The sequence below is a fragment of the Scyliorhinus torazame genome, chromosome 13 (genome assembly GCF_047496885.1).
Source record: "Scyliorhinus torazame isolate Kashiwa2021f chromosome 13, sScyTor2.1, whole genome shotgun sequence".
Classification (NCBI taxonomy): domain Eukaryota; kingdom Metazoa; phylum Chordata; class Chondrichthyes; order Carcharhiniformes; family Scyliorhinidae; genus Scyliorhinus; species Scyliorhinus torazame.
Window position 1 is genome coordinate 147,525,857 of NC_092719.1, and position 24,611 is coordinate 147,550,467.

Genomic DNA, 24,611 nt, shown 5'->3' on the forward strand with positions numbered 1-24,611 from the left:
GGCTAATGTACACTTAAACCAGTTGAAAAGAAAATGAACACATGTACAATTCTGTAACTGTCAGTAATGCATGTTGAATCAGGAAGAAAAGCAGACTCTGTAAGCAGTATGCATATTTATTTCCTTATTTGTTTTTAAGCTAGTTGCAATGCTGGCTCATAAACTCCTGGTTATTAATTAACTGCCAAACATAATTGGCCAACTGTTGTTCCAGTTAGTGTTAGTCAATACAGTGCCAATAGGTACTCTTATCCTTTATGATAATCAGCATTGTTTGAAAACCATTTTGTCATAGGAATTCAAATATGTGCTTCCAACAGATCAATTACTGAATCTCTAATATTAATCTTATATGAAGTCAGTTTTTGTTTTAAATGCTATCAGTGAGAAAGTGTCCTCAAGTTCCAGCCAACTCCAAATTGTAGCTTTTAACCATTTGTGATCTGCATTAGTATATAATGAGTGGCTTGATAGTCACAAAAAATGGTTATTGCAGTCATATGATGAGACCACTCGAGCTAAGAAATTCTATGTGATTTATTTAATAATTGTTGCTTGATATTCACAAAAATCATTCTCGTTGAGTAATCAGATCACTCACATTTTGGATACTGAAAAAGTTTCAGTACTGAAATGGCTAAGAGATTAGGTAATTTTTCAGACAGTGATACAATCCCATCTGTTTTTAATATTGAAGTATACAAACAGCTTTTGAGAATGGAATGTCACACTTAAAAACAAATTACTGACACTTGACTGTTGTATTTTTACATCAGCTTCTTTTAATAAAATTTCACATAAAATAGACCCAGCTAAGATTGAAGCGGTATGGAAAATGAAAGAAAGACTTATTATGAGTGATTTTTTGAACTTGTTTTTATTAGCTCACTGTGGCGTAGTTTAGTTGTTTGTCTAGACTATTCAAACTCAGCAAGCATTTAAAAGAAAAACTTTAATTACAAAGAGACTTCTATTTAATGTGTTCCATGAGTACAGGACCTTCTCACGTGCAGATTCAAAACCTTTCTGTGTGAATTCGCAGTATTGGGGTTTTTAATTTTAAGAAGAATGTGTTAAACAGCTATGTATGTGGAAAACGTCAACATGCAATAAATTGTGAACTTGTTTAACATGCTTTTTCTATTCTTGAGAATATCATGAGGGGCCAATTGATACATAATTTTTCCTATGGTTCCTTTTGTTACAATGTGACTTTTTTTCCCTCCCCAAAATGTTATTTTAAGTCATATTCATGAGGTTCTAAGCATCATCAGGTGCATTGATATTTGTGAGATTTTCCTGTGTACCAAACCTAACTTTACCCATTAATGTAAGTAGTGTTAAAACCTTTGGTGCAATGGTCTAAAAGGGTCAGAGTGACCCATATGCCACAGTGCCCTCTAGTGACACTAGAATTAAAACAATGACAAGTTACTTTTAAATTGAAAATCATTAGGCTTCCTCGTGATTTTTAAAAAATACTGTTCCCTTAAATTGAATATTGTTTAAAAAGTCAAGGGAAAAATTAATGCTGCACCTTTTAGGTCTCATCATGAAAATAGAAAATTCTGAAAGGAAAATTGGGCATAAACTTCCACACTAGTTCACTTTCATTCTTTAACTGTGATGTGGCGATGCTGGCATTGGGCTGGGGTGAGCACAGTGAGAAGTCTTACAACACCAGATTAAAGTCCAACAGGTTTGTTTTGAATCACTAGCTTCCGGAGCACTGCTCCTTCCTCAGGTGAACCTGAGGAAGGAGCAGTGCTCCGAAAGCTAGTGATTTGAAACAAACCTGTTGGACTTTAATCTGGTGTTGTAAGACTTCTTGCTATTCTTTAACTAGTTAATGAATTTTTAAAAAACTTTTCCTTTTAACTAACATGGCATGACACACATAGACCATGTGTTAGTTTTGGGTAAATTGATCATTTAATTTGTTTTACTTGTTTAAATATTCCTCTTGGATTCAAAATCTGGGAGATCTTGGGAGCACAATGAGTCTCAGTTGATGCTGCCAATTAATTTGGTCCTAGCAACTGGAACAAAGAGAGATCCAAACAATGGAACAAAAAATGATCAAGAAAAATAAGAGGGGTCGAGACAGACCCAGAACTCCACAAGGAACCCAGCATTTTGCCATTACATAGGTAAGAATGCACGGTAGCACAGTGGTTAGCACTGTTGCTTCACAGCGCCAGGGTCTCAGGTTCGATTCCCGCTTGGGTCACTGTCTGTGCAGAGTCTGCAAGTTCTCCCCGTGTCTGTGTGGGTTTCCTGTGAGTGCTCTGGCTTCCTCCCACAAGTCCTGAAAAATGTGCTGTTAGGTGAATTGGACATTCTGAATTCTCCCTCAGTGTACCCAAACAGGTGCCGGAGTGTGGCGACTAGGGGCTTTTCACAGTAACGTCATTGCAGTGTTAATGTAAGCCTACTTGTTACAATAAAGATTATTATTATTATTCACATTGGAGGGACATAAATCAAAATATAATTATCAGCTGTGTGATGTGGGTTTTCATGGTTTTGAGGAGAAATTACAACAAAAAAAACTATCAAACCCCTTGCTAGGTCCTAACTCCACTTACAGCTACAATAGGCCCATAGAAGCAGATAGCCTGAGATTCACAAAAATCACAAGTCTTTTGGAAAATACAACTAGTTGAAAGCTATGGTGGGACTAATCAAAAAATATATGAATTATTTTTAAAACTGCATATATGTGGATTAAAATGTATTTTAAAGCTGAAAATGAACTTTAAATGTCAATCAATGTTGCTAACTATTATACCAAAATATGTGGAAGTGAAAATTCTGTTTTATACAATGCAAACCAATACATCTGTTGATTTAACAATAACAGATTATTTTAACATCCACAGGTTTGTCTATTTTTGGACACATTTTGTGGCTTTTAAAATGTTGTTTACATTCTTTTAAAACATAAATGTAACCATTCAGTGCAACCTCAGTGTGGTATAGTCTTTTATCAGCGTAATATATTTTCTCACAAAAGATGATTCTGGGCCGGTTTGTGTCTCCCACTTGAGGTGCAAAATTGCACTTTTTTTTGCACAGGAGCAGCTATTTTCCTCGGCTTTCCTAACCCCATGCAGATTTCATGTGGCATTTTCCAATGTTGGGAAGTCCTTGGTTGGAAAATGCAAATTAACTTCTGGTTTGGGGGGTGCCCATGGTGAAGGCCATAGAAAACTTATACTTCCTCTGCACAATATTTTCATTTACTGGTGTGGGTGTTGAATGTCCTAAAACAACACACACTTCCTTGGAGAGTTTGTGACCACTGGGGGAAGCCTGCTCAGAAGTTGGGAACATTCTGAAATATACATGTAAATTGTTTTGACACCTTCAAATGCCAGTATTAAATGCTGTATTGTAATGTAGATGTGTTTTTAATTCACTGATTCACCATAGGGACCTATCCTGCAAAGGTAAATTGACCCTTACATTGACCACCATTGTGTAACTGTTGTCATGCATTACAGTATTTTTTCCAATGGAAAAAGTGCCAAAATGTGTTCGACATGTAAAAACAAAGGCCTGTCAACCTCTGCTGTCATGTTTTGTGCTGTGATTCCAATCGATTAACAGCTGTAGCTCTTAACAAAGCCCTACTTTTGAAGGTTGAAATAGAATCACTGTACCTGCTCCCCTCCATTGATTGATGGGCACTCTGCTTTGTAATGCAAATAGAACACCATTCTATTCTGTCATTTTCAGGCAATGAGCAGGAAACATTTGTTATGACAACTTTAGTCATTATGAATGCTTTGCTGGATTTCAAAAGCTACTGGTGGCTTCAGCTCAGCAGTGGCCTATTGATGCAAGAGCGTTTGAAAATTTAAGAGGCTATAATAACAGATTTTGCATTTAATCTGGTTTCATGTTTGTTTACAAACCTTGGGCGAGATTCTCCGACCTCCCGCTGGGTCGGAGAATCGTCGGGGGCTGGCGTGAATCCCGCCCCCGCCGGTTAGGGGGCGGGAATCGCACCGCAGCGTTTGGCGGGCCCCTCCCCCGCGATTCTCCGGCCCGAATGGGCCGAAGTCCCGCCACTAATATGCCTGTCCCGCCGGCGTAGATTAAACCACCTACCTTACCGACGGGACAAGGCGGCGCGGGCGGGCTCCGGGGTCCTGGGGGGGCGGGGGCAATCTGGCCCCGGGGGGTGCCCCCACGGTGGCCTAGCCCGCGATCGGGGCCCACCGATCCGCGGGCCTGTGCCGTGGGGGCACTCTTTCCCTTCCGCCTTCGCCACGGTCTCCACCATGGCGGAGGCGGAAGAGACTCCCTCCACTGCGCACGCGCTGGAATGCCGTCAGCGGCCGCTAACGCTCCCGCGCATGCGCCGCCCGGAGAGGTCATTTCCGTGCCAGCTGGCGGGGCACCAAAGGCCTTTTCCGCCAGCTGGCGGGGCGGAAATTCGTCCGGCGCCGGCCTAGCCCCTTAAGGTTGGGGCTCGGCCCCCAAAGATGCGGAGCAGTCCGCACCTTTGGGGCGGCGCAATGCCCGATTGATTTGCACCATTTTGGGCGCCAGTCGGCGGACATCGCGCTGATACCGGAGAATTTTGCCCCTAATATCCATTTGAAGGACTTTCTATGTACTGGAATAGTTTTGTTTTCTTTCCAGTATCACTGGCAATGTGTTGTAAATCAGGAATTTCTTAGATTGGTAGTATAATTTTTTCAATTAAAAAAAATTCCCATTGCTATTTAAGTCTCCTGAGAACTGTACATAGTACATACTGGGTGAGTATCAATGGAAGATGCAAGAGTGGCATGGGGATTGGGTGTGGGGTGAGGGCACATCGGATGGCGTGGGTCGGGCCATGAAGTCTAAGGAGTCTTTGTTGAGAACCAGGATGGGGTTATCCGGTCCCCCAGCCACATGTTTCTAGGCGGCACATCGGTCGCTGGCAGTGGGATTGTTTCTTCCCACTTCTTGTCAATGGGATTTCCCATTGAAGCCACCCCACATTCCGGGAAACCCATGGGCAGAGGTGCACTGTCGGCGGGCAAACTGAATCGCAACGGCCGGACAATTCCGGTCCCGGGCTGATGTGTTGGCCAAAGGCGAACCTTCAGACTGGTTTGCTCCCTCACAAACTCCAGTGAGGCTCACAAAATGCATTCCCACTCAACTCCTGTATGGAAAGACAAAAGTCCCAGGCAAAATCACAAATGGATTGGATGTGGATTTCAAAAGGTGCAAGAGGGCACAGATCAATTTTCGCCAGTCTACAGGAAACCCAACTCTCTGCTCAAATTATCATAGCACCTAAATTATTAACCAAGTGAGAATTTTTATGAAATAAATAATAATGTCCAGTACCTGGGGCACGATTCTCCACTCCCACGCCGGTTGGGAGAATCGCCTGGGCCGCCAAAATTTCCGGGGACGCCGGTCCGACGCCCTCCCGCGATTCTCCCAAGCGGCGGGAACGGCCCGGTCGAGTTTCGTGGGCTGCAGGCCAGAGAATCGCCGGAGACACCCAAAATGGTGATTCTCCGGCACCCCTGCTATTCTGAGGCCCGGATGGGCCGAGCGGCCAGGCCAAAACGGCAGGTTCCCCCCGGCGCCATCCACACCTGGTTGCTGCAGTCGTGGGCGGTGCGTGAACGCTGGAACGGGCTGCGGGGGGGCGAGGGGGGATCCTGTACCGGGCTTCACCTGGAATGTGAGGTGGCCCGCGATCGTGCCCACCGATCGTCAGGCCGTCCTCTCTGAAGGTGGACCTCATTCCTTCCGCGGCCCCGCAAGATCCGTCCCCAATCTTCTTGTGGGGCGGATTTAGAGTGGACGGCAACCACGCATGCGCGGGTTGGCGCTGGCCAACCCGCGCATGCGCGGATGACGTCCGTTATGCGGCGCCGGCCGCTTCATCTATGCGGCGCCGCTTTTACGCGGGTGACAAGGCCTGGCGCGTGTAGATGACGCGGCCGGGGGAATGGATGGGGGATATGGAATGTGGCAAAGAGCAGGTATAACACAATTGAAAGATCTATTTGTGGATGGGAAGTTCGCGAGTCTGGGAGCGCTGACCGAGAAATATGGGTTGCCCCAAGGGAATGCATTCAGGTACATGCAATTGAGGGCTTTTGCGAGGCAACAGGTGAGGGAATTCCCGCAGCTCCCGACACAAGAGGTGCAGGACAGAGTCATCTCAAAGAAATGGGTGGGGGACGGTAAGGTGTCGGATATATATAGGGAAATGAGAGACGAAGGGGAGACTATGATGGACGAACTAAAAGGGAAATGGGAAGAAGAGCTAGGGGAGGAGATCGAGGAGGGGATGTGGGCAGATGCCCTAAACAGGGTAAACTCGTCGTCCTCGTGCGCCAGGCTAAGCCTGATTCAGTTTAAGGTATTACACAGGGCACATATGACTGGAACACGGCTCAGTAAATTTTTTGGGGTGGAGGATAGGTGTGCGAGGTGCTCGAGAAGCCCAGCGAATCATACCCATATGTTTTGGTCATGCCCGGCACTACAGGGGTTTTGGATGGGGGTGACAAAGGTGCTTTCGAAAGTAGTAGGAGTCCGGGTCGAACCAAGCTGGGGGTTGGCTATATTTGGGGTTGCACAAGAGCCGGGAGTGCAGGAGGCGAGAGAGGCCGATGTTTTTCAGGTGGAGACCTGGATAAATGATATGGCGGGGTTCATAAAGTTAGAGCGGATTAAGTTCGTCCTAAGGGGGTCGGCTCAAGGGTTTACTAGGCGGTGGCAACCGTTTGTCGAATATCTTGCGGAAAGATAGATGGGGGAAAAAAAAAGAAGGCAGCAGCAGCAGCCCAGGACTTGGGGGGGGGGGGGGGGGAGGGATGGGGGGTGGGGGTGGGGGGGGGGGGTGGCCTGAGACAAGGCAGTTGCCAATTAGGGCTAGTTTTTATTTTTGTTATTTAATATTTATTTATTTGTTGTTTTTTATTGTTGTTCTTGTTTAAATAAAAAAGGTCATTATTATCTGTATTGTTACAATGTTGTGTAAAGGATGCACAATGTACTGTGTTGGTTGACCAAAAATTTTCAATAAAATATTATTTAAAAAAAAAAGTAGATGACGCGGCCCCGATCCTGGCCCATTGTCAGGGCCTGAATCGGTCGGGACCGGGGCCGTTTCCAGCCGTCGTGAAATTCGACGGCGTTCACAATGGCGCGGCCACTTCGGCGTGGGAGTGCAGAATCCCGCCCATACTGTTGGAACATCATGCAGGTGTTCCTCAGGATAGTGTGCTAGATCCAACCATCTTAAGATGCTTGATCAATTACCTTCTCTCCGTAATAAGATCAGAAGGAGGGCTGTTTGCTGATGTTTGCATTGTTTTCAGTACCATTCATAACTCGTTAGAAACTGAAGCAGTCTATGTCCATATGCAACAAGACCTGGGAGACATTCAAGCTTGGGCATAATAACATAAGTGGCAAATACAAGGACCAAGCAATGACCATCTCCAACAATAAAAAATTGCACCATCTCCTCTTGACTTTCAACAGCATTACCATCACTGAATCCCCCACATCAGCACCCAGTCAGCGGCTGGGAACTCTGCATCACTCATCTGACTCCTCAAAGCTTGTCCAACATCTACAAGGCAGAAGTCAGAAATGCGATGGAGTACTCTTCACTTGCCTGCATGATTGAAGCACCAACAGCATTCAAGAAGCTTGTCACAAAGGACAATGCAGGTTGCTTGATCAGCACCTCATTCAGCATCTTAAACATTCAGCTCCTCCACCACTGATGCACCATGGCAACAGAGTGTACCATATATACAAGATGCACTGCGGCTACTCGCCAAGGCACTTTCAGCAGCATCTTCCAAATTCATAACCTTTGCCACCCAAAAGGACAATAGCAACAGATGTATGGGAACACAACATCTGCAAGCTCCACTCCAAGTCATATACTCTCCTGACTTAGAACAATATTGTCATTCCTTCATTGTTACTGGGTCAAAATCCTAAACTTTCCTTCCTAATGGCACTGTGGGTGTACGTGCATTAGATAAACTAGCTGTTCAAGAAAGCAGCTCACCGCCATCTCCTCAGGGGCAATCATGGATGAGTAATAATTACTGGCCTTACCAGCGATGCTCACATGGCACAAAATAAATAAAATAGCCATGGGACTGAGATCTAAGGCCTTCCTAAGGAAGCATGTTGATGATGATCAGCACACTGTCGATATATAATGAACGGATTCGTACATTTTGTAATTTTAACATGAAACAAGTTACTGTATTGCAATGTTGCTGCACAGCTCTCAGAAATTTGAGAGTCAAGCCTGGGGTTGTAAAATCTAGTAGGGGGCCCTCCCTCTTTACCATGCTTGAGTCATATCTAAAGTATTTTAAATTGCACGATTAACCTTCCATTTGGTTCTTTAAAACCACAATTTTTGCATGCATTATCAGAAATGCATAGTTGGAAATTTTTAACTTTTTTTGAAGGACAGCAGATTTTAAAATGCCTGATAATGGTAAACTGACTGGATGGAAGAAGGCCCATCTTTGTCCCATGAAAGGGTCTTCATTTAGTTAGTTGTTTTATTGCAGCAATTTACATTAGTAACTGTCATTTCACTAGAAAGCTTTTGCGTACACTTCATCTGAGTTCTAAAAAGTGACACATGACAACATTCATAGTCTCTCTTTATGTCAGTTCCACACTTTTTTATAGCCTTTTTATTTAAACCACATTTCGCTGAGCTGCATTAGAGCATATTTGAATATTTCATTTCCGATTAATTATGCACTGTGACCCACGCTGTCATTACGAGAAGAGAGTGACCCATCTAATGTAACAAAGTCTGCAAAGAATTGTTGAATATTCCTGCTGATGGGAGAATAAAATCCTGAATGGTATGGAACCCTGGCCAGGTGTGGTCAGTTTACTGCTGTGATGTGTAGTAAATGACAGAAATGAATTTCAGAAAGCAAGCACAAACGACATTTTGCTAAACTGACGAGCTGAGCATGAAGGCATGCTTAGTGACAGTGACCTACATGGTCATTGAAGATCTGATATAATTTATGATATATATAATATATTGGATCCATTAGTGAGCATAATGAAGTAGTGAAATGAAAGGGTATTTGTGAAATCAGTTCAAACATCCTGCTAGGATTATGATTAAATGATTAATGAAATGCTACTGCATAAGCATTTTCAAACAGTAATTCATGCAGAGGCTGATAAAAATCCTCCAATCATATTTCCTTCACATGCGAACCTTATCTAGACCATTTTATATAAATCATGAAATATGCTGTCTGCTGGCAAGGTACTTATTTAGATTAGTTATAAACGTGCAGAAAAAGGGAACATCTTCGCAGTATAAAATAATCATGCATAATTATATTCATAATTCAAGCTTGTGACAGATTCCATCTTTCTTATTCTTGTTGTCCTTTGCCTTCATTCTGGCTTCATTTGATTTCTGTTATCTTGATGACATAATTAACTGTTAAAGCTCAGAAAATAAGGAGACCTTCGAGAAGAGAAAGGTTGGTTGCTTTTTAATGGCACCAAAAGCTTTATGTGCCATACATATTCAGTCATACATTTCTGGAAGAAAATCATTTTGTGTCATTTGGTGAATTACAAAACAGTACTTTCACAGGATGATGGGATTTTACCTCCTTTTCACATTAAAATGTTGATTCCAGCTCATTTTTGTTGTCAGTTTTTGTCCTGTTAGCTTTTTAAAAAATAAATCACAAAGACCTTTTATGATCAATTTCAAAATATAAAATGTCTTATTTTTAAATGAAAGGATTAAATATGTACAACTAGGTATGAGTATTTTTCCACTGTCTCAGGAAAACACAGCAACTTTTCTATATTTTTAAGGATGTTGATCACCTGAAGATTTCACATTTCATCTCTTCTCAGACATCTCAACAATGAGCATGCACTGGATGACAGAAGCACAGCACAGTGTCGAGTACAGATGCAGGTTGTACAGCAGCTGGAACTTCAGGTAAGCTTTTTTTTTCTGAAACAGATGAATTGACCCAATTATCCAGCTGGTTTGCCATAATCAAAAGCCTTGTGGTAACAGGCACACAACAACTAACATCTGTTTCAAGTTAAGTTCTTAACCATGGTCGGGGGCCATAATCGTCGTTCTGGTAATGCATCCTCATACTTTCTTCCTTCTTAGACATAGTTGAGGATGACATGCTTGCGGGCTAAAAATTAGTTCTCAGGTGACTGAAGAGCCCAATGTGTGACCTACAGTCTCTGTCACAGGTGGGGCAGATGGTGGTTGGAGGAATGGGTGGTTGGGGGAGCAGGTGAGAGGGGTGCCCAGGCTGCCATGCGCTCCTTTGGCTTTCGCGCTTGTTTTCAGCTTGCTTTCAGCAATAAACCTCAAGGGGGATGCGATTTAAACAAAACATTTCTAAGTACCGTTTTGGGGGGGAATGTTTCCTGACGACTTTTTTTGGGTGAGATACACACCGGGTTTTTTTTTACCTTGGGGAGTTTTTCCCTGGTCTACCCACACTTGGAAATGTTTTCATTCCTGGAGAGTTAACGCACCGACCAGACCAGCTTCTCCGAGATCGGGCCGCCAATTTGAAAGGGTGGCCCGATATCTAAGTGAGCTTGACCATGCTGGGGCAGCAAGGTAGCACAGTGGTTAACACAGTTACTTCACAGCGCCGGGTCCCAGGTTCGATTCCCGGCTTGGGTCACTGTCTGTATGGAGTCTGCACGTCCTCCCCGTGTCTGCGTGGGTTTCCTCTGGGTGCTCCGGTTTTCTCTCACTGTCCAAAGGTGGATTGGCCTGTTAATTGCCCCTAGTGTCCAAAAAGGTTAGGTGGGGTTACTGGGTTATGGGGATAGGGTAGAGGTGTGGGCTTTTGTAGAGTGTTCTTTTCAAAGGCCGGTGCAGACGCGATGGGCCGAATGGCCTCCTTCTGCACTGTAAATTCTATGGTTGACCCCCTCAGGCCCTGACCTGGCACCCTGGCTGTGCCAAGGAGCCTGTGTGCCAAAAGAAGAGCTGGGATGCCATCCTGCCCTGTCCCCGACCACCCAGAGATCTCCAATGGTCTGGGAAAGCCCCCAGGTGCCGTTAAGTCTGGTCCACGTTTGTGTGGACCAGTACTAAACGGCGCCAGCCGAGGCCTCACTGGGGAGACCATTAGTTCCCAGAAGCCAGAGAATATAGTGCATGCATATTTAAATTAGCCTAATCTGGATCTCGCCCAGTGCAATCCAGATCGCAACGTTTCGAGAGATTCAGCGGCCTCCTCGCGGCACCAGTTTGGGCACAACGCAGCCAATAGGTTGCGCCCAAGATGTTCTGCTCCTTCCCAGATGCTTTGCCCCCACTTCCCGTGGCCTTTGGGCTGGGATTTCCAGGTGTCAGTGGGGGATCTTGCACTTTTTCAAGGAGGATTTGGCCCGCCCAGCAGAGCTGATCGAATGCAGTTGATGCTTTAATGCTGGGCATTTTGAATAGTGAGGCTGTAGCCATTCTTCAAACATTTTGTTTTCCTTAAGTATTTTACTAAAATCTTGTGCATATCAATTCAAGTTCAATTAACCATCAGGACTTTGTATCAAGGCAGAAAAAACATAATGTGCTTCAATACTTCATTCTCCATTTTCACCTCTGGAGCTCCTTTTCCAGACTTCCAGTATCAGGTCACTTACAAATGAAGAGAAGGGACTAGTATTAAATGGTATAGCTATTTCATCCTGCACAGTGTCAATGAAGAGGTTGTATTTACACTGTGATCCCATTTTAGTCATCATTTTTGCATTACACTTTATAGGCTGAAGTGGTGCTGCCTCCAAAACATGCTTGCAGCAACCAGGTTTGAAAAAGAGCAGAGCAGAAGTAAAGAGCAATTATGGGGTGTGTGGAGGCACAGAGAATGGGCTAAACAACACAGTAAATAGCAACTCGGGAGTTCAGATCCCACCATAGCAAGATCTGGAGTTAAATTCTAAATGCATGATAATTAAATAACTGAAAATGATTATAAATACACTATGACCATTTGCAAGTGTAATTTTCTGAAACATTTTCTAACATTTCCAAAACTTCTAAATACCGATGAGTGCCTTGCACCCCAAAAAAAGTTTATTTTTGAAAGCTTTCTCAAATGACTGCACATATGAGCAATTAGCAAACTACTTCTTAAGATTTAGGGAAAGAAATGGGGATGGGAGAATTTTTTTCTCTGAGGGTCGTGAGTATTTGGAACTTTGTGCCCTGGGGAGTGTTGGAGATAGGGGGCATGATTCAGGGGACTCAAGTTAAAGCTGAACGATATGTTTAGCGGGGTGTTTCTAAGCTGCTGCAGCGCCTGGAAACTCTCAACTATCCAACGGCACTTTTTTGGCTTCGGGGAGATTCTTCCCACCAAAGCCGCGCTGAAAGACTCCTCGCAGATCGGGTGCCATTTTGAAAGGCTGCCCCCATCTTTCTGCCACCCTCATCCCCCCCCGAACTTGGGGAGGCACCCGAGAACCCACCTTCTACTTGGTCCCCCCTGGTCCAACCCCTGGCAGCACCAATTTGGCACCTGGGCACCATCAGCCGGGCACACTAAATGTGCCATGGGAGTGCCAAGGTGCCACCTGGCCCTGCCGCCGACCACCCGGGGAGGTCTCCAATGACCTGGGAGACCTCCCCCGGTGCCATTACGATTGGTCCACGGTCATGTGGACCAGTACAAAACGGAAGACGGTATCCTGCCGACGTCTCTGAGGCGCGGGAAATGTCCAAATCAGGATTTCGCCCAGGGAGGTTGAGATTCAGATGGCGCCGAGCGGAGCAAGTCGGGCGACTCGCAAACAGCCCAGCGCCCGGCATGGTGTCTATAATGGGGCTCGCACGCGATTCGCCGGTTGCGCTCAGGCGGGGTCGCAGAATCACTCCCAGGGTCATTGAATATTTTGACGGTAGAGGTAGATAGAATATTTCATAGGGGTGCAGTGGAATATGGAGTTGAAGCCACAATCAAATCAGCCATGATCTTAATGAATGCTAGAGCAGGCTGGAGGGGTCAAATGGCTTCTTCCTACTCCTAATTCGTATGTTTGTATAAAACTCCCAATGGTGATTCATGTAGTTGAGTGGTTAGTGGGTGCAACATCAACCACAGTGGTTTATAAATTCACGCAAAAACCGTGGGAACTCTTTTAATTTGCATTGGAAATTCTCAATCTTTTGCACTGGTATGGCTGCTTTTGGACACTTTGCACTGGAAATGATAGCATAGTCCAGCCGAAACTGTACTGCTATAAATGCTAAGAGTTTCTGAATGTGTAGTGCACAGTTGTTTCACAAAATATATGAATACCAATAGGCAAGAGCAAATTTTGTAATAATGTTCTGTCTATGTCAGTAAGCTTAGGTAAGGAAAAGTACACTATTTTGATGGAGGACAGCAACTAGCATGGAAGGCATTTCATCACAGGCAGGTTCTGTACCATTTCTATCACTGTAATAATCTTGCTGGAGGTGCAGAAGAAAAGCAACGACAGAATAGAATGCAGTGGACAGCCATGGAAAGTACTGTAAGGCAGGCATACAAAGTGGTAGTTGTCAACATGGTAAATAAGCATAACTACTAACATGGAGAAATATCAGCAAGATATAGCAACTAAGAAATTGGATGGGAAAATATAGTTATACATTATGTATAACATAGTGGGAGAGGAAATTTACTGCAGGAAGGAATTTGCATTAGTCAAATCACCATATCTTAATCCCCACTGATGTTATGTTTAAATGAAAAACTGGCATAAGTAAGGGAGCATGATTTTTTTTTTTGTTCATTTGTGGGATATCAGCATTGCTGGCAAGGTCAGCATTTATACTCCAGTCGTAGCGGCCCTTGAAAAGGTGGTGGTAAGTCACCACCTTGAACCATTGCAGCCCATGTTGTGTACGCACACCTACAGGGAGGAAATTCCAGGATTCTGACAGTGACAGTGAAGGAGTGACGATAATGTTCCAAGTCAGGATTATGTGTAAATTTGAAGGTGGAAGTGTCTACTATCCTTGTCCTTCTAAATGATCAAGGTCGTGGGTACTGTTGAAGGAACTCTGGCAAGTTGCTGCAGTGAATCTGCAGTGATGGTAAACACTGCTCCCATGGTGGAGAATGTAAATTCTTACGGTGGTGCGTGGGGTACAGATTAAGCAAACCACTTTGTCCTGGACTGTGTTAAACCTCTTGAGTGACGCTGGAGCCACACTGATCCAAGCAAATGGAGAGTAGCCTTGTATATAGTTGAGAGGCTTTGGGGAGAAAGGTAGTGAGTTACTCTCCACATAATTCACAGCCTCTGACCTGCTCTTGGAGCCACAAGTGTTTATATGGCTAAGTTTCTAGTTCATGGGCCGGATTCTCCGTTGAGAGTCGCTGCTAGTGAGGAAAGAGAATTTGGTGCTCAGCCAAATCTCCCATTCGCTACAACAGGACCGGAGAATCCTGATGACGTGAATGGACAAAGAATCACGCCCATGGTAACTCCCAGGATGTTAGTTGAGAATTCAACAATAGTAACGTTGTTGAATGTCATGGGGAGACGGTTAGATTCTCTCTTGTTGGAAATGGTGTTGCCTGATGTTTGTGTGCGTGAATATTACTTGCCATTTATAAGCTCAAGCCTGAATGTTGTCCAGATCTGGCAGTATACTTGCATGGACAGCTTCCGTATCTGAGGAGTTGTGAAAGATACAATGCACAATTGTCAGCAAATATCCCCACCTCTGATCTTATATTGGTGGAGAGGTCATTAATAAAGCAACTGAAGATAGTTGTGCTGAAGACACTACCCTGACATACACCTGTGATGTCCTAAAGCTGATATGATTATCCTCCCACAAACAGAACCATCTTACTTTGGACTAGGTATAACTCCAACCAGTGGAGAGTGTTCCCCTGATTCATTGACTCCAATTTTGCTGAGGCTGCTTGATGTCACACTCAGTCAAATGTTGTTTTTTTGTCAAGGGCTGTCATTCTGGTCATACCTAGGGAATTCAGCTTTGTTTATCGTATTTGGAGCTGTCATGAGATCTAGAACCGAGTGACCCTAGCAGAGCCTCAAACTGAGCATCGGTGAGCAGGTTATTGCTGTACAAGCACTGCTTGACAGCCCTGTCAACGACACCTTCCATCGCTCTGCTGATGATTGAGAGTAGATTGATGGGGTGCAAATTGACTGAATTGGATTTGTCCAGTTTTTTATGAACAGGACACACATGACCAATTTTTCACTTTTTATGATAAATGCCAGTTTTGTAATTGTACTGGAAGCGCTTGACTAGCACACACAGCTGGTACTGGAGCACAAGTCCTTGGTCCTTTTGATGGAATGTTGTCAGGGCTCATATCCTTTGTTTTACCCAGTGCATTCAATAAACTGTTCCTTAATATCACACTGAGTGAATCAATTGGCAGGACACTAACATGGATGATGCTCGGGACCTCAGGTCGAGGCCAAGGTGGATCATCCACCCTGCAACAATTTTGGCTAAAGGTGGTTGTAAATGCTTCAGCCTTGTTTTTGCACTGACCTGTGGGCTCCCTCATCATGGAGGATTGGGATGTTTGTGGGGGCTGCTCCAATCAGTTGTTTAATTGTCCCTCACCATATCACAACTGGATGTGTAGCTAGTAGCCATCCAAATGCAAAGTGAACAAATAAAGAAAGATATTACAAAAACCAAAACGAGCAAAATAAAGGGTCAAAATGGAGATAGAGGAGGTTATGATCTAAAATTGTTGAACTCAATGTTGAGTCCAGAAGACTGGCGAGTGTTGAGTTGAAAGGTGAGGTACTGCTCCTTGAGTTTCATTGGGACAGTAATGGGTCAAGGACAGAAAGGTCACAGTGGGAGAACGGTGATGAACTGAATTGACAAGTGACAGGAAGCTCAGGGTTATGCTTGTGGAAATAATGAGGCAGCATGGTAGATTTCTTTGATGGAGAGCCTAGGATACAATGTGTTAATGGAAATTGGAGCTCCTACTGCACCGCATTACTGATGAAACACTTATATATATATCCTTTGTCACCTCCAAACTTGATTACCTCAGTGTTGTTCTAGGCAAAGTTCTGAGCCCCTCCACAAATTACAACTCATCCAAAAACTTCTCCACATGCTCCAGTAGCTACAGGATTTATGCAACTGTTCCATGTACATAAATCAGAAATAAATGTATATGAGGAAAGTAACAGCATCAAGTGATCTTTGGGAGTGTGTGTGTGTGTGTGGGGGGGTGGGGGGGGGGGGGTGATGGCATTAACAGTGCAAAGGGAATCTTGTAGCAATATTTTGTGCTGCAAAATCAACTCAAAAGGTATAATATAAGTCTGCTATTTCTGTCCAGTCAGCAGTAAGTCATCCGTGGACAACACTTAGTTAAAGTCAATTTCGGGTATGGTTGAAATACTGGAGACCAGTAGCACTATTGACCTCATGCATAACTCGAAAGAACCTTGCATGAGTTTCTGAACGACTCGAATTGTGCTGCCTTGAGAGGTAAATACACACTACGTTGCAAGGTAAAAATCCCACAATACAGTCTCAACGCCTTTGATAACAGTGATAAAATAGTTGCTTTTAATGAATGACAGTGAAATGAAGATCGGGCTAAATTCTCCACCTTGCAACACTACAAACGTGAACCGTGATCGGGGAAGACTCGGGTGTTCAGCCAAAATCAAAGTTATCGCACGGCGCCATGCTCCGGTCCTTCACTGGTGACGATACTGAGGTTCGCGCCCAGTGCCAGAGGGAGCATGCAAAACTGGCATTTGCATGCATTTAAAGGTGATTACCATGGTTGGCCCACTATGCTCTGGGCCTCCGCTATGCTCCGGTGGGCACGGTGTACTACAGATATTTACAAATAGGGACTGGGCGCCATGGCTGCTGAGGGAGAGAGAGAAGGTAAGCAAAGTTTAAAAAACTGTCAAAGATTGTACCTCCTGCTGAGGAGTGGCTGGCAAGGCCGGGCCAGGGGAATAGCGGGAGCGACTTGCTGACAGTTCCGTTGATTCTGGGTGCCCCCCATAGGATTTGGGTGGCCACATTCAGGCCGCCATCGCTGCGGTATTTGTTTTAAACGCACCCATTTGATACAAGTTACAGGCCCCTGGTTGCTCACTCTGCTGACTGCTCACTGTGCCCTGTAAATGTTCACAGAGCCTCTGGTCATTTGGGAGCCCACCCCTGAGGGAAACCCTCAGAACCCAACTGACCCATCAACAGGATGGGCATGGCCAAACTCAATCAGTGGTATACCCAGGTGCTGGCACTCCTCAATGCACTCATCAGAAGCACACCCTCAGCCATTGACTGCACAGTGTGCCCCAAGCCTTGGACGTCTTTACCCATGGCTGTGACTTGTTGACCCAGAGTTTCACCACAAACACCATCCTTTCTGTATTGGCCTGGGTACCACGCATTGTCGGCACCATCACCTGCACCTGAAGGCGTTTGGACTTCTCCAACTGCAGGTACAGGAATGTTGCTGACACCCCCTCCTGTTGATCCTGACTCTGCATCTGCATCTCCATCAGTGACGGGATCATACGTTCCAGAAGTGCAATACCTGTCTGGACTACAGCTGGTTCCTGGGATTGGGCATCCCTCCGATTGTCCGTACCATCGAGAGTTCCTACCATCACCCGCTGTGCTGCAGCATGTGTGATGCTGACACCAGGTGGTGACCCAGGACCCTCTTCACTAAAGTGCCCCACCGAGGTGATAATGTCTGCAATGGTGGACGGTGCAGGTGAATGCAGTACCGAGAAGTCGGTGCCGTCCCCAGACTGGTCCTCCAGGGTGTGCTGGGGTTGTGGCTGGGGGCGAGGTACCCCAGATGGGCCGGCTTGGTCTGATGGTGATTCTGCAAGACAAAAGACGTGGCACATGGTGAGATCTTGGGAAGGAGCGGTCTGGGGAGAGGGGTGACTCACTTGCTGTCGTGGCATCATTTTGCATTAAGGGCACATTTGGTCGTCGCATGCCGATCTCCGTCTTGGAGACGGCCGTCTCCTGTACCACCCCGGATAATGCCATTGCCCTCTGCTCAGTGGAGGTGAGAACCTAGATGTCCAGGATGCCCCCTCCAGTCTTCTGCCACTCCCATTAGGGGCTTACTTGGTCATCGCATGCCGGCCTCCGCTTGATGACGACCCTTTCGTGTACCTCTCTGGATAATCCTATTGCCCTCTGGTTGGTGGGTTAAGAGCCCAGAGATCCAGGATGCCTCCTCCAGTCTTCTCCCACTTCCATCTGTTATGGCCCATCTTTTCTTTGGAGACATATTAAGTACATGGTGAGATGCATGGAGGCATGTTACACAGGGCGTCTGTAGTTGGTGGCATGTGTGCGCAAGGCACCTGGGCAGAGGACCATACAAATGTTGGTGTTTTGTGCAGGGTGGGATTTTGGGGAGGTGCGGGCAGCTGGGTTTCGATTGCCTTTATGGAATTGGGAGTGCGATGTGAGGAGTGAGGGACACAGTGATGCCAGGGGACCAGAGGTTGTGGCTCACCTGAGATGCCCTAAGGAGGTCATTAATTTTCTTGCGGCCCTGCGTGCCATTTGCCAGGTGAGGTTCACCGTGCTAAGCGCCTCAGACACCTCTGCCCAGGCCTGGTTGACAACCGGGGGCGATAGCCTCCTGCCCACCCAAGGGGTAAAGGGTGTCTCACCTCTCCTGCACCACATCCAACATTCTCTTGAGCTCCGCGTCTGCGAAGCACGGTGCTGCTCGTTGTGGAGCCATTTCTTCGCTGGAATGAGTGTGTGTTTGTGTGGAGTGAAGTGTTTATAAGCAGTCCAGCTTGTCAAACTCTCCAGCGCCAATTCCGGCCCACACAAATTCAACACCAGCTGGAATGAGAATTGCTCTCGATTCACGCGGGCAGAGTGCTGCTGACCCATGTCCTGAATTGCTCCAGAAATAGTGCCCCCGGCGGGATCGCAAATCACACGCAATTCAGACCCAACATCAATACTTAGTCGCCCAAACGGTGTATTTAGCCCCAGATGGTTGGAAGACCTTGCATTAATTCAGATGGTAATAGCACACATAAAGGCTGTTAAAACTTTTCTACCCTGATTCGTGGCAGAAACAAAATTTCTTCTGAAAACACAGACTGGAGTATTTCCCATGGAGCATTTTCTTAGATGTGTATTTTAATCTGATGGCTCTACTAATGGACCATAAAAGATTTGCCTCGAGAAAGATGGCCCATTTCCAGGAATTTCCTATTTGTCTGTCTATCATTGTCATTGTGTCTTCTGTAATTCTTCACAGTTAGGTAAAGATAGGTGCCAAGAGTTTGAGGATCCAGTTTCCTGGCAACAGTCATGCTGTGCTTAGTCTGTGGTTATCTGCTGTGCTATCAGTATTGCAACAACCAGGTCAAATCAGAGTGGCTGTTAGGTGATGAGGGCTGTCAACTGGCCATCTAGCTTACGACTCCCTTGCATAACCAAACCACACGTGGAAAGCCTTACTGTCAATTGGAACATCACCGAGGAGGCCACTGTAGTAGTCAAGCAATGATTTTCCTGCCCAGGTGGGAGGAGTCATGCAGTACTTGCCAGAGTATGGCTGATTCATTGTACTTTGCTGTATCCTATCATGAGTACATAGCACATACTACCAAGTGTCCGATAAATAGCCGCAAAGGAAGGAAGAAGGCAACCTTTCTGCTCAGGGTGTCTGTGATTGGCTAATATGACTGTGGTAGCAATGAAACACAGCTACAATGAGTTCTTTAGATACTGAAGCAGTCTATGTCCAAACACAGCAAGACTTGGCTTAGACTGATGAGTGGCAAGTAACAAGTGCACCACACAAGTGCCAGGCAATGACCATCTCCAACAAGAGAGAATCTAGCCACCGCTCCTTGACATTCAATGGCAGTACCATTGGCGAATCTCCCACTAGCAATATCCTGGTGATTACCAGAAATTAACTGAGCTAACCATGTAAATACTCTGGCTACAAGAGCAGGTTAGAGGCTAGGAATCCTGTGGAGAGTAACTCACCTCCTGACTCCCCCAAAGCCTGTCTACCATCTGCAAGGCACAAATCAAGAGTATGAATACTCTCCACTTGCCTAAATGAGTACAGCTCCAACAACACTCGAGTAGCTCGACACCATTTAGGTCAAAGCATCCTGCTTGATTGGCACCCCTTCCACAAACCCTCCACCACCAACGGACAGTAGCTTCTAGAAAGAATGGCCTGTGTGTACCATGTACAAGGTGCACTGCAGGAATTCACCAAGCCTCCTTAGACAGCACCTTCTAAACCCACAACTGCTACCATCTAGACAGCACCTTCTAAAGTGGGAGATTTGTTAGTGCTCTTTGGGGGGGTTTAAACTAATGCAGCAGGGGCATGGGAACCTGGATTGTAGTTTTAGGGTAAGTGAGAATGAGAGTATAGAGGTCAGGAGCACAGATTTGACGTCGCAGGAGGGGGCCAGTGTTCAGGTAGGTGGTTTGAAGTGTGTCTACTTCAATGCCAGGAGTATACGAAACAAGGTAGGGGAACTGGCAGCATGGGTTGGTACCTGGGACTTCGATGTTGTGGCCATTTCGGAGACATGGATAGAGCAGGGACAGGAATGGATGTTGCAGGTTCCGGGATTTAGGTGTTTTAGTAAGCTCAGAGAAGGAGGCAAAAGAGGGGGAGGTGTGGCGCTGCTAGTCAAGAGCAGTATTACGGTGGCGGAGAGGATGCTAGATGGGGACTCTTCTTCCGAGGTAGTATGGGCTGAAGTTAGAAACAGGAAAGGAGAGGTCACCCTGTTGGGAGTTTTTTATAGGCCTCCTAATAGTTCTAGGGATGTAGAGGAAAGGATGGCGAAGATGATTCTGGATATGAGCGAAAGTAACAGGGTAGTTATTATGGGAGACTTTAACTTTCCAAATATTGACTGGAAAAGATATAGTTTGAGTACAATAGATGGGTCGTTTTTTGTACAGTGTGTGCAGGAGGGTTTCCTGAAACAATATGTTGACAGGCCAACAAGAGGCGAGGCCACGTTGGATTTGGTTTTGGGTAATGAACCAGGCCAGGTGTTGGATTTAGAGGTAGGAGAGCACTTTGGGGACAGTGACCACAATTCGGTGACGTTTACGTTAATGATGGAAAGGGATAAGTATACACCGCAGGGCAAGAGTTATAGCTGGGGGAAGGGCAATTATGATGCCATTAGACGTGACTTGGGGGGGATAGGGTGGAGAAGTAGGCTGCAAGTGTTGGGCACACTGGATAAGTGGGGCTTGTTCAAGGATCAGCTACTGTGTGTTCTTGATAAGTATGTACCGGTCAGACAGGGAGGAAGGCGTCGAGCGAGGGAACCGTGGTTTACCAAGGAAGTGGAATCTCTTGTTAAGAGGAAGAAGGAGGCCGATGTGAAGATGAAGTGTGAAGTTTCGGTTGGGGCGATGGATAGTTACAAGGTAGCGAGGAAGGATCTAAAGAGAGAGCTAAGACGAGCAAGGAGGGGACATGAGAAGTATTTGGCAGGAAGGATCAAGGAAAACCCAAAAGCTTTCTATAGGTATGTCAGGAATAAGCGAATGACTAGGGAAAGAGTAGGACCAGTCAAGGACAGGGATGGGAAATTGTGTGTGGAGTCTGAAGAGATAGGCGAGATACTAAATGAATATTTTTCGTCAGTATTCACTCAGGAAAAAGATAATGTTGTGGAGGAGAATGCTGAGCCCCAGGCTAATAGAATAGATGGCATTGAGGTACGTAGGGAAGAGGTGTTGGCAATTCTGGACAGGCTGAAAATAGATAAGTCCCCGGGACCTGATGGGATTTATCCTAGGATTCTCTGGGAGGCCAGGGAAGAGATTGCTGGACCTTTGGCTTTGATTTTTATGTCATCATTGGCTACAGGAATAGTGCCAGAGGACTGGAGGACAGCAAATGTGGTCCCTTTGTTCAAAAAGGGGAGCAGAGACAACCCCGGCAACTATAGACCGGTGAGCCTCACGTCTGTAGTGGGTAAAGTCTTGGAGGGGATTATAAGAGACAAGATTTATAATCATCTAGATAGGAATAATATGATCAGGGATAGTCAGCATGGCTTTGTGAAGGGTAGGTCATGCCTCACAAACCTTATTGAGTTCTTTGAGAAGGTGACTGAACAGGTAGACGAGGGTAGAGCAGTTGATGTGGTGTATATGGATTTCAGCAAAGCATTTGATAAGGCTCCCCACGGTAGGCCATTGCAAAAAATACGGAGGCTGGGGATTGAGGGTGATTTAGAGATGTGGATCAGAAATTGGCTAGCTGAAAGAAGACAAAGGGTGGTGGTTGATGGGAAATGTTCAGAATGGAGTACAGTCACAAGTGGAGTACCACAAAGATCTGTTCTGGGGCCGTTGCTGTTTGTCATTTTTATCAATGACCTAGAGGAAGGGTGGGTGAGTAAATTTGCAGACGATACTAAAGTCGGTGGTGTTGTCGATAGTGTGGAAGGATGTAGCAGGTTACAGAGGGATATAGATAAGCTGCAGAGCTGGGCTGAGAGGTGGCAAATGGAGTTTAATGTAGAGAAGTGTGAGGTGATTCACTTTGGAAGGAATAACAGGAATGCGAAATATTTGGCTAATGGTAAAGTTCTTGGAACTGTGGATGAGCAGAGGGATCTAGGTGTCCATGTACATAGATCCCTGAAAGTTGCCACCCAGGTTGATAGGGTTGTGAAGAAGGCCTATGGAGTGTTGGCCTTTATTGGTAGAGGGATTGAGTTCCGGAGTCAGGAGGTCATGTTGCAGCTGTACAGAACTCTGGTACGGCCGCATTTGGAGTATTGCGTACAGTTCTGGTCACCGCATCATAGGAAGGACGTGGAGGCTTTGGAGCGGGTGCAGAGGAGATTTACCAGGATGTTGCCTGGTATGGAGGGAAAATCTTATGAGGAAAGGCTGATGGACTTGAGGTTGTTTTCGTTGGAGAGAAGAAGGTTAAGAGGAGACTTAATAGAGGCATACAAAATGATCAGGGGGTTGGATAGGGTGGACAGTGAGAGCCTTCTCCCGCGGATGGATATGGCTGGCACGAGGGGACATAACTTTAAACTGAGGGATAATAGATATAGGACAGAGGTCAGAGGTAGGTTCTTTACGCAAAGAGTAGTGAGGCCGTGGAATGCCCTACCTGCAACAGTAGTGAACTCGCCAACATTGAGGGCCTTTAAAAGTTTATTAGATAAACATATGGATGATAATGGCATAGTGTAGGTTAAATGGCTTTTGTTTCGGTGCAACATCGTGGGCCGAAGGGCCTGTACTGCGCTGTATTGTTCTATGTTCTATGTAAACTTACGACCACTACTGTCTAGAAGGACAAGAGCATCAGATGCATGGGAACACCAGCACATGGAAGTTCCCCTCCAAATCACTCACCATCCTGACTTGGAAGTATAACGCCGTTCCTTCACTATCATTGGGTCAAAATTCTGGAACTCCCTCCCTAATAGCATTGTGGGTGCACCTACACCACATTGACTGCAGCAGTTTAAGCAGGCAGCTCACCGTCACCTTCTCAAGGACAATTAGGGATGGGCAATAAATTCTGGCCTTGCCAGTGATGCCCGCGTCCCATGAATGAATTTTAAAAAGCCGCATTCGACAACAGTCATTCGACAACACCTTGCCTTACCTCTAACACTGAGCATCAAAATGTCCTCTTTGCCACACTGCTGAAAGAAAAACGACCACAAAACAAACATTCTCAACCAGGCCATACAATATTCCCTGCAAAAGTCTTGTGCATCCACTCACTGCCTGAGTTTCAGGTGCCTTTGCCTAACTTGGTGCTCCTATGCAGTACTTCCCAAGTGGCTGGAGCATTGCTGGGGAAGGCAGAAAACTGCAGACGGCTTTGCTGGATGAATTCATGCATTTCTGTCCTGAGAAGGTCCTGGTCGAACTGGATCAACCTGGGATGGCTGATAGGCAATAAAGAACAATGGCTCTGGTGGAGTGGTAACGATAAAAGGACGCAACATGTCACCCAGAGGGTGGACAGCAGGCTTGCGTTTTGAAGGAGCCACTGCCACTCCCTCAGGGCAGTGCCTACGCAGTCCTAGTAACCCATTGCAAGGCAAATTACTGGACTGTCACAAAATCTTGGCAAGCCCCTTTGAATATTAGTGGCAGCAACCATGATTGCAGCTGTCTTAAGCCTACATGACAACAAGCTAAAATTCAATGACTTAAGTCTGGACTTCCACTGCAGTACTCCAATGTTGGGTGGCTTCTGCTTGTGCTGCATTGAAACTGAGACATTGGCCACCAGACATTGTTTTGTGGTTGGGTCCGCAAGAATTCTCATGGAATTGGGCACCTTGACAGACTTTTCCACAGGCTTGCCAATGTACCCTGACTTGGTGCAAGCTGATCAAACTTTTTCTGCATACAACCCCATCAAAATCTTCATCTGAGTTCTTTGCAACAGAATTGGTCTGTGGCCTTTTTCTCTCGAGAACTGGCATCTATGCTCCCTTTGTATATGCCCTGCCTACAGTCCACTCATGCCTGGTCACTCAACACA

At 45.7% G+C, this 24,611-nt stretch overlaps 1 protein-coding gene across 20 annotated transcripts in view; it reads left to right on the forward strand.

Annotated features, from left to right (window-relative positions):
• foxp1b (forkhead box P1b) overlaps nucleotides 1-24,611 on the forward strand; it is a 739,458-nt gene that overhangs the window by 621,063 nt on the left and 93,784 nt on the right. For all 20 annotated transcript variants that reach the window (XR_011934140.1, XM_072472250.1, XM_072472248.1 and 17 more), the window contains one exon: nucleotides 9,919-10,006. Coding sequence is in view for 19 of the 20 variants with exons in the window: in XM_072472250.1 (XP_072328351.1) it covers nucleotides 9,919-10,006 (88 nt within the window). In the remaining variant the exon portion in view is untranslated. The remainder of the gene's footprint in view (nucleotides 1-9,918; nucleotides 10,007-24,611) is intronic.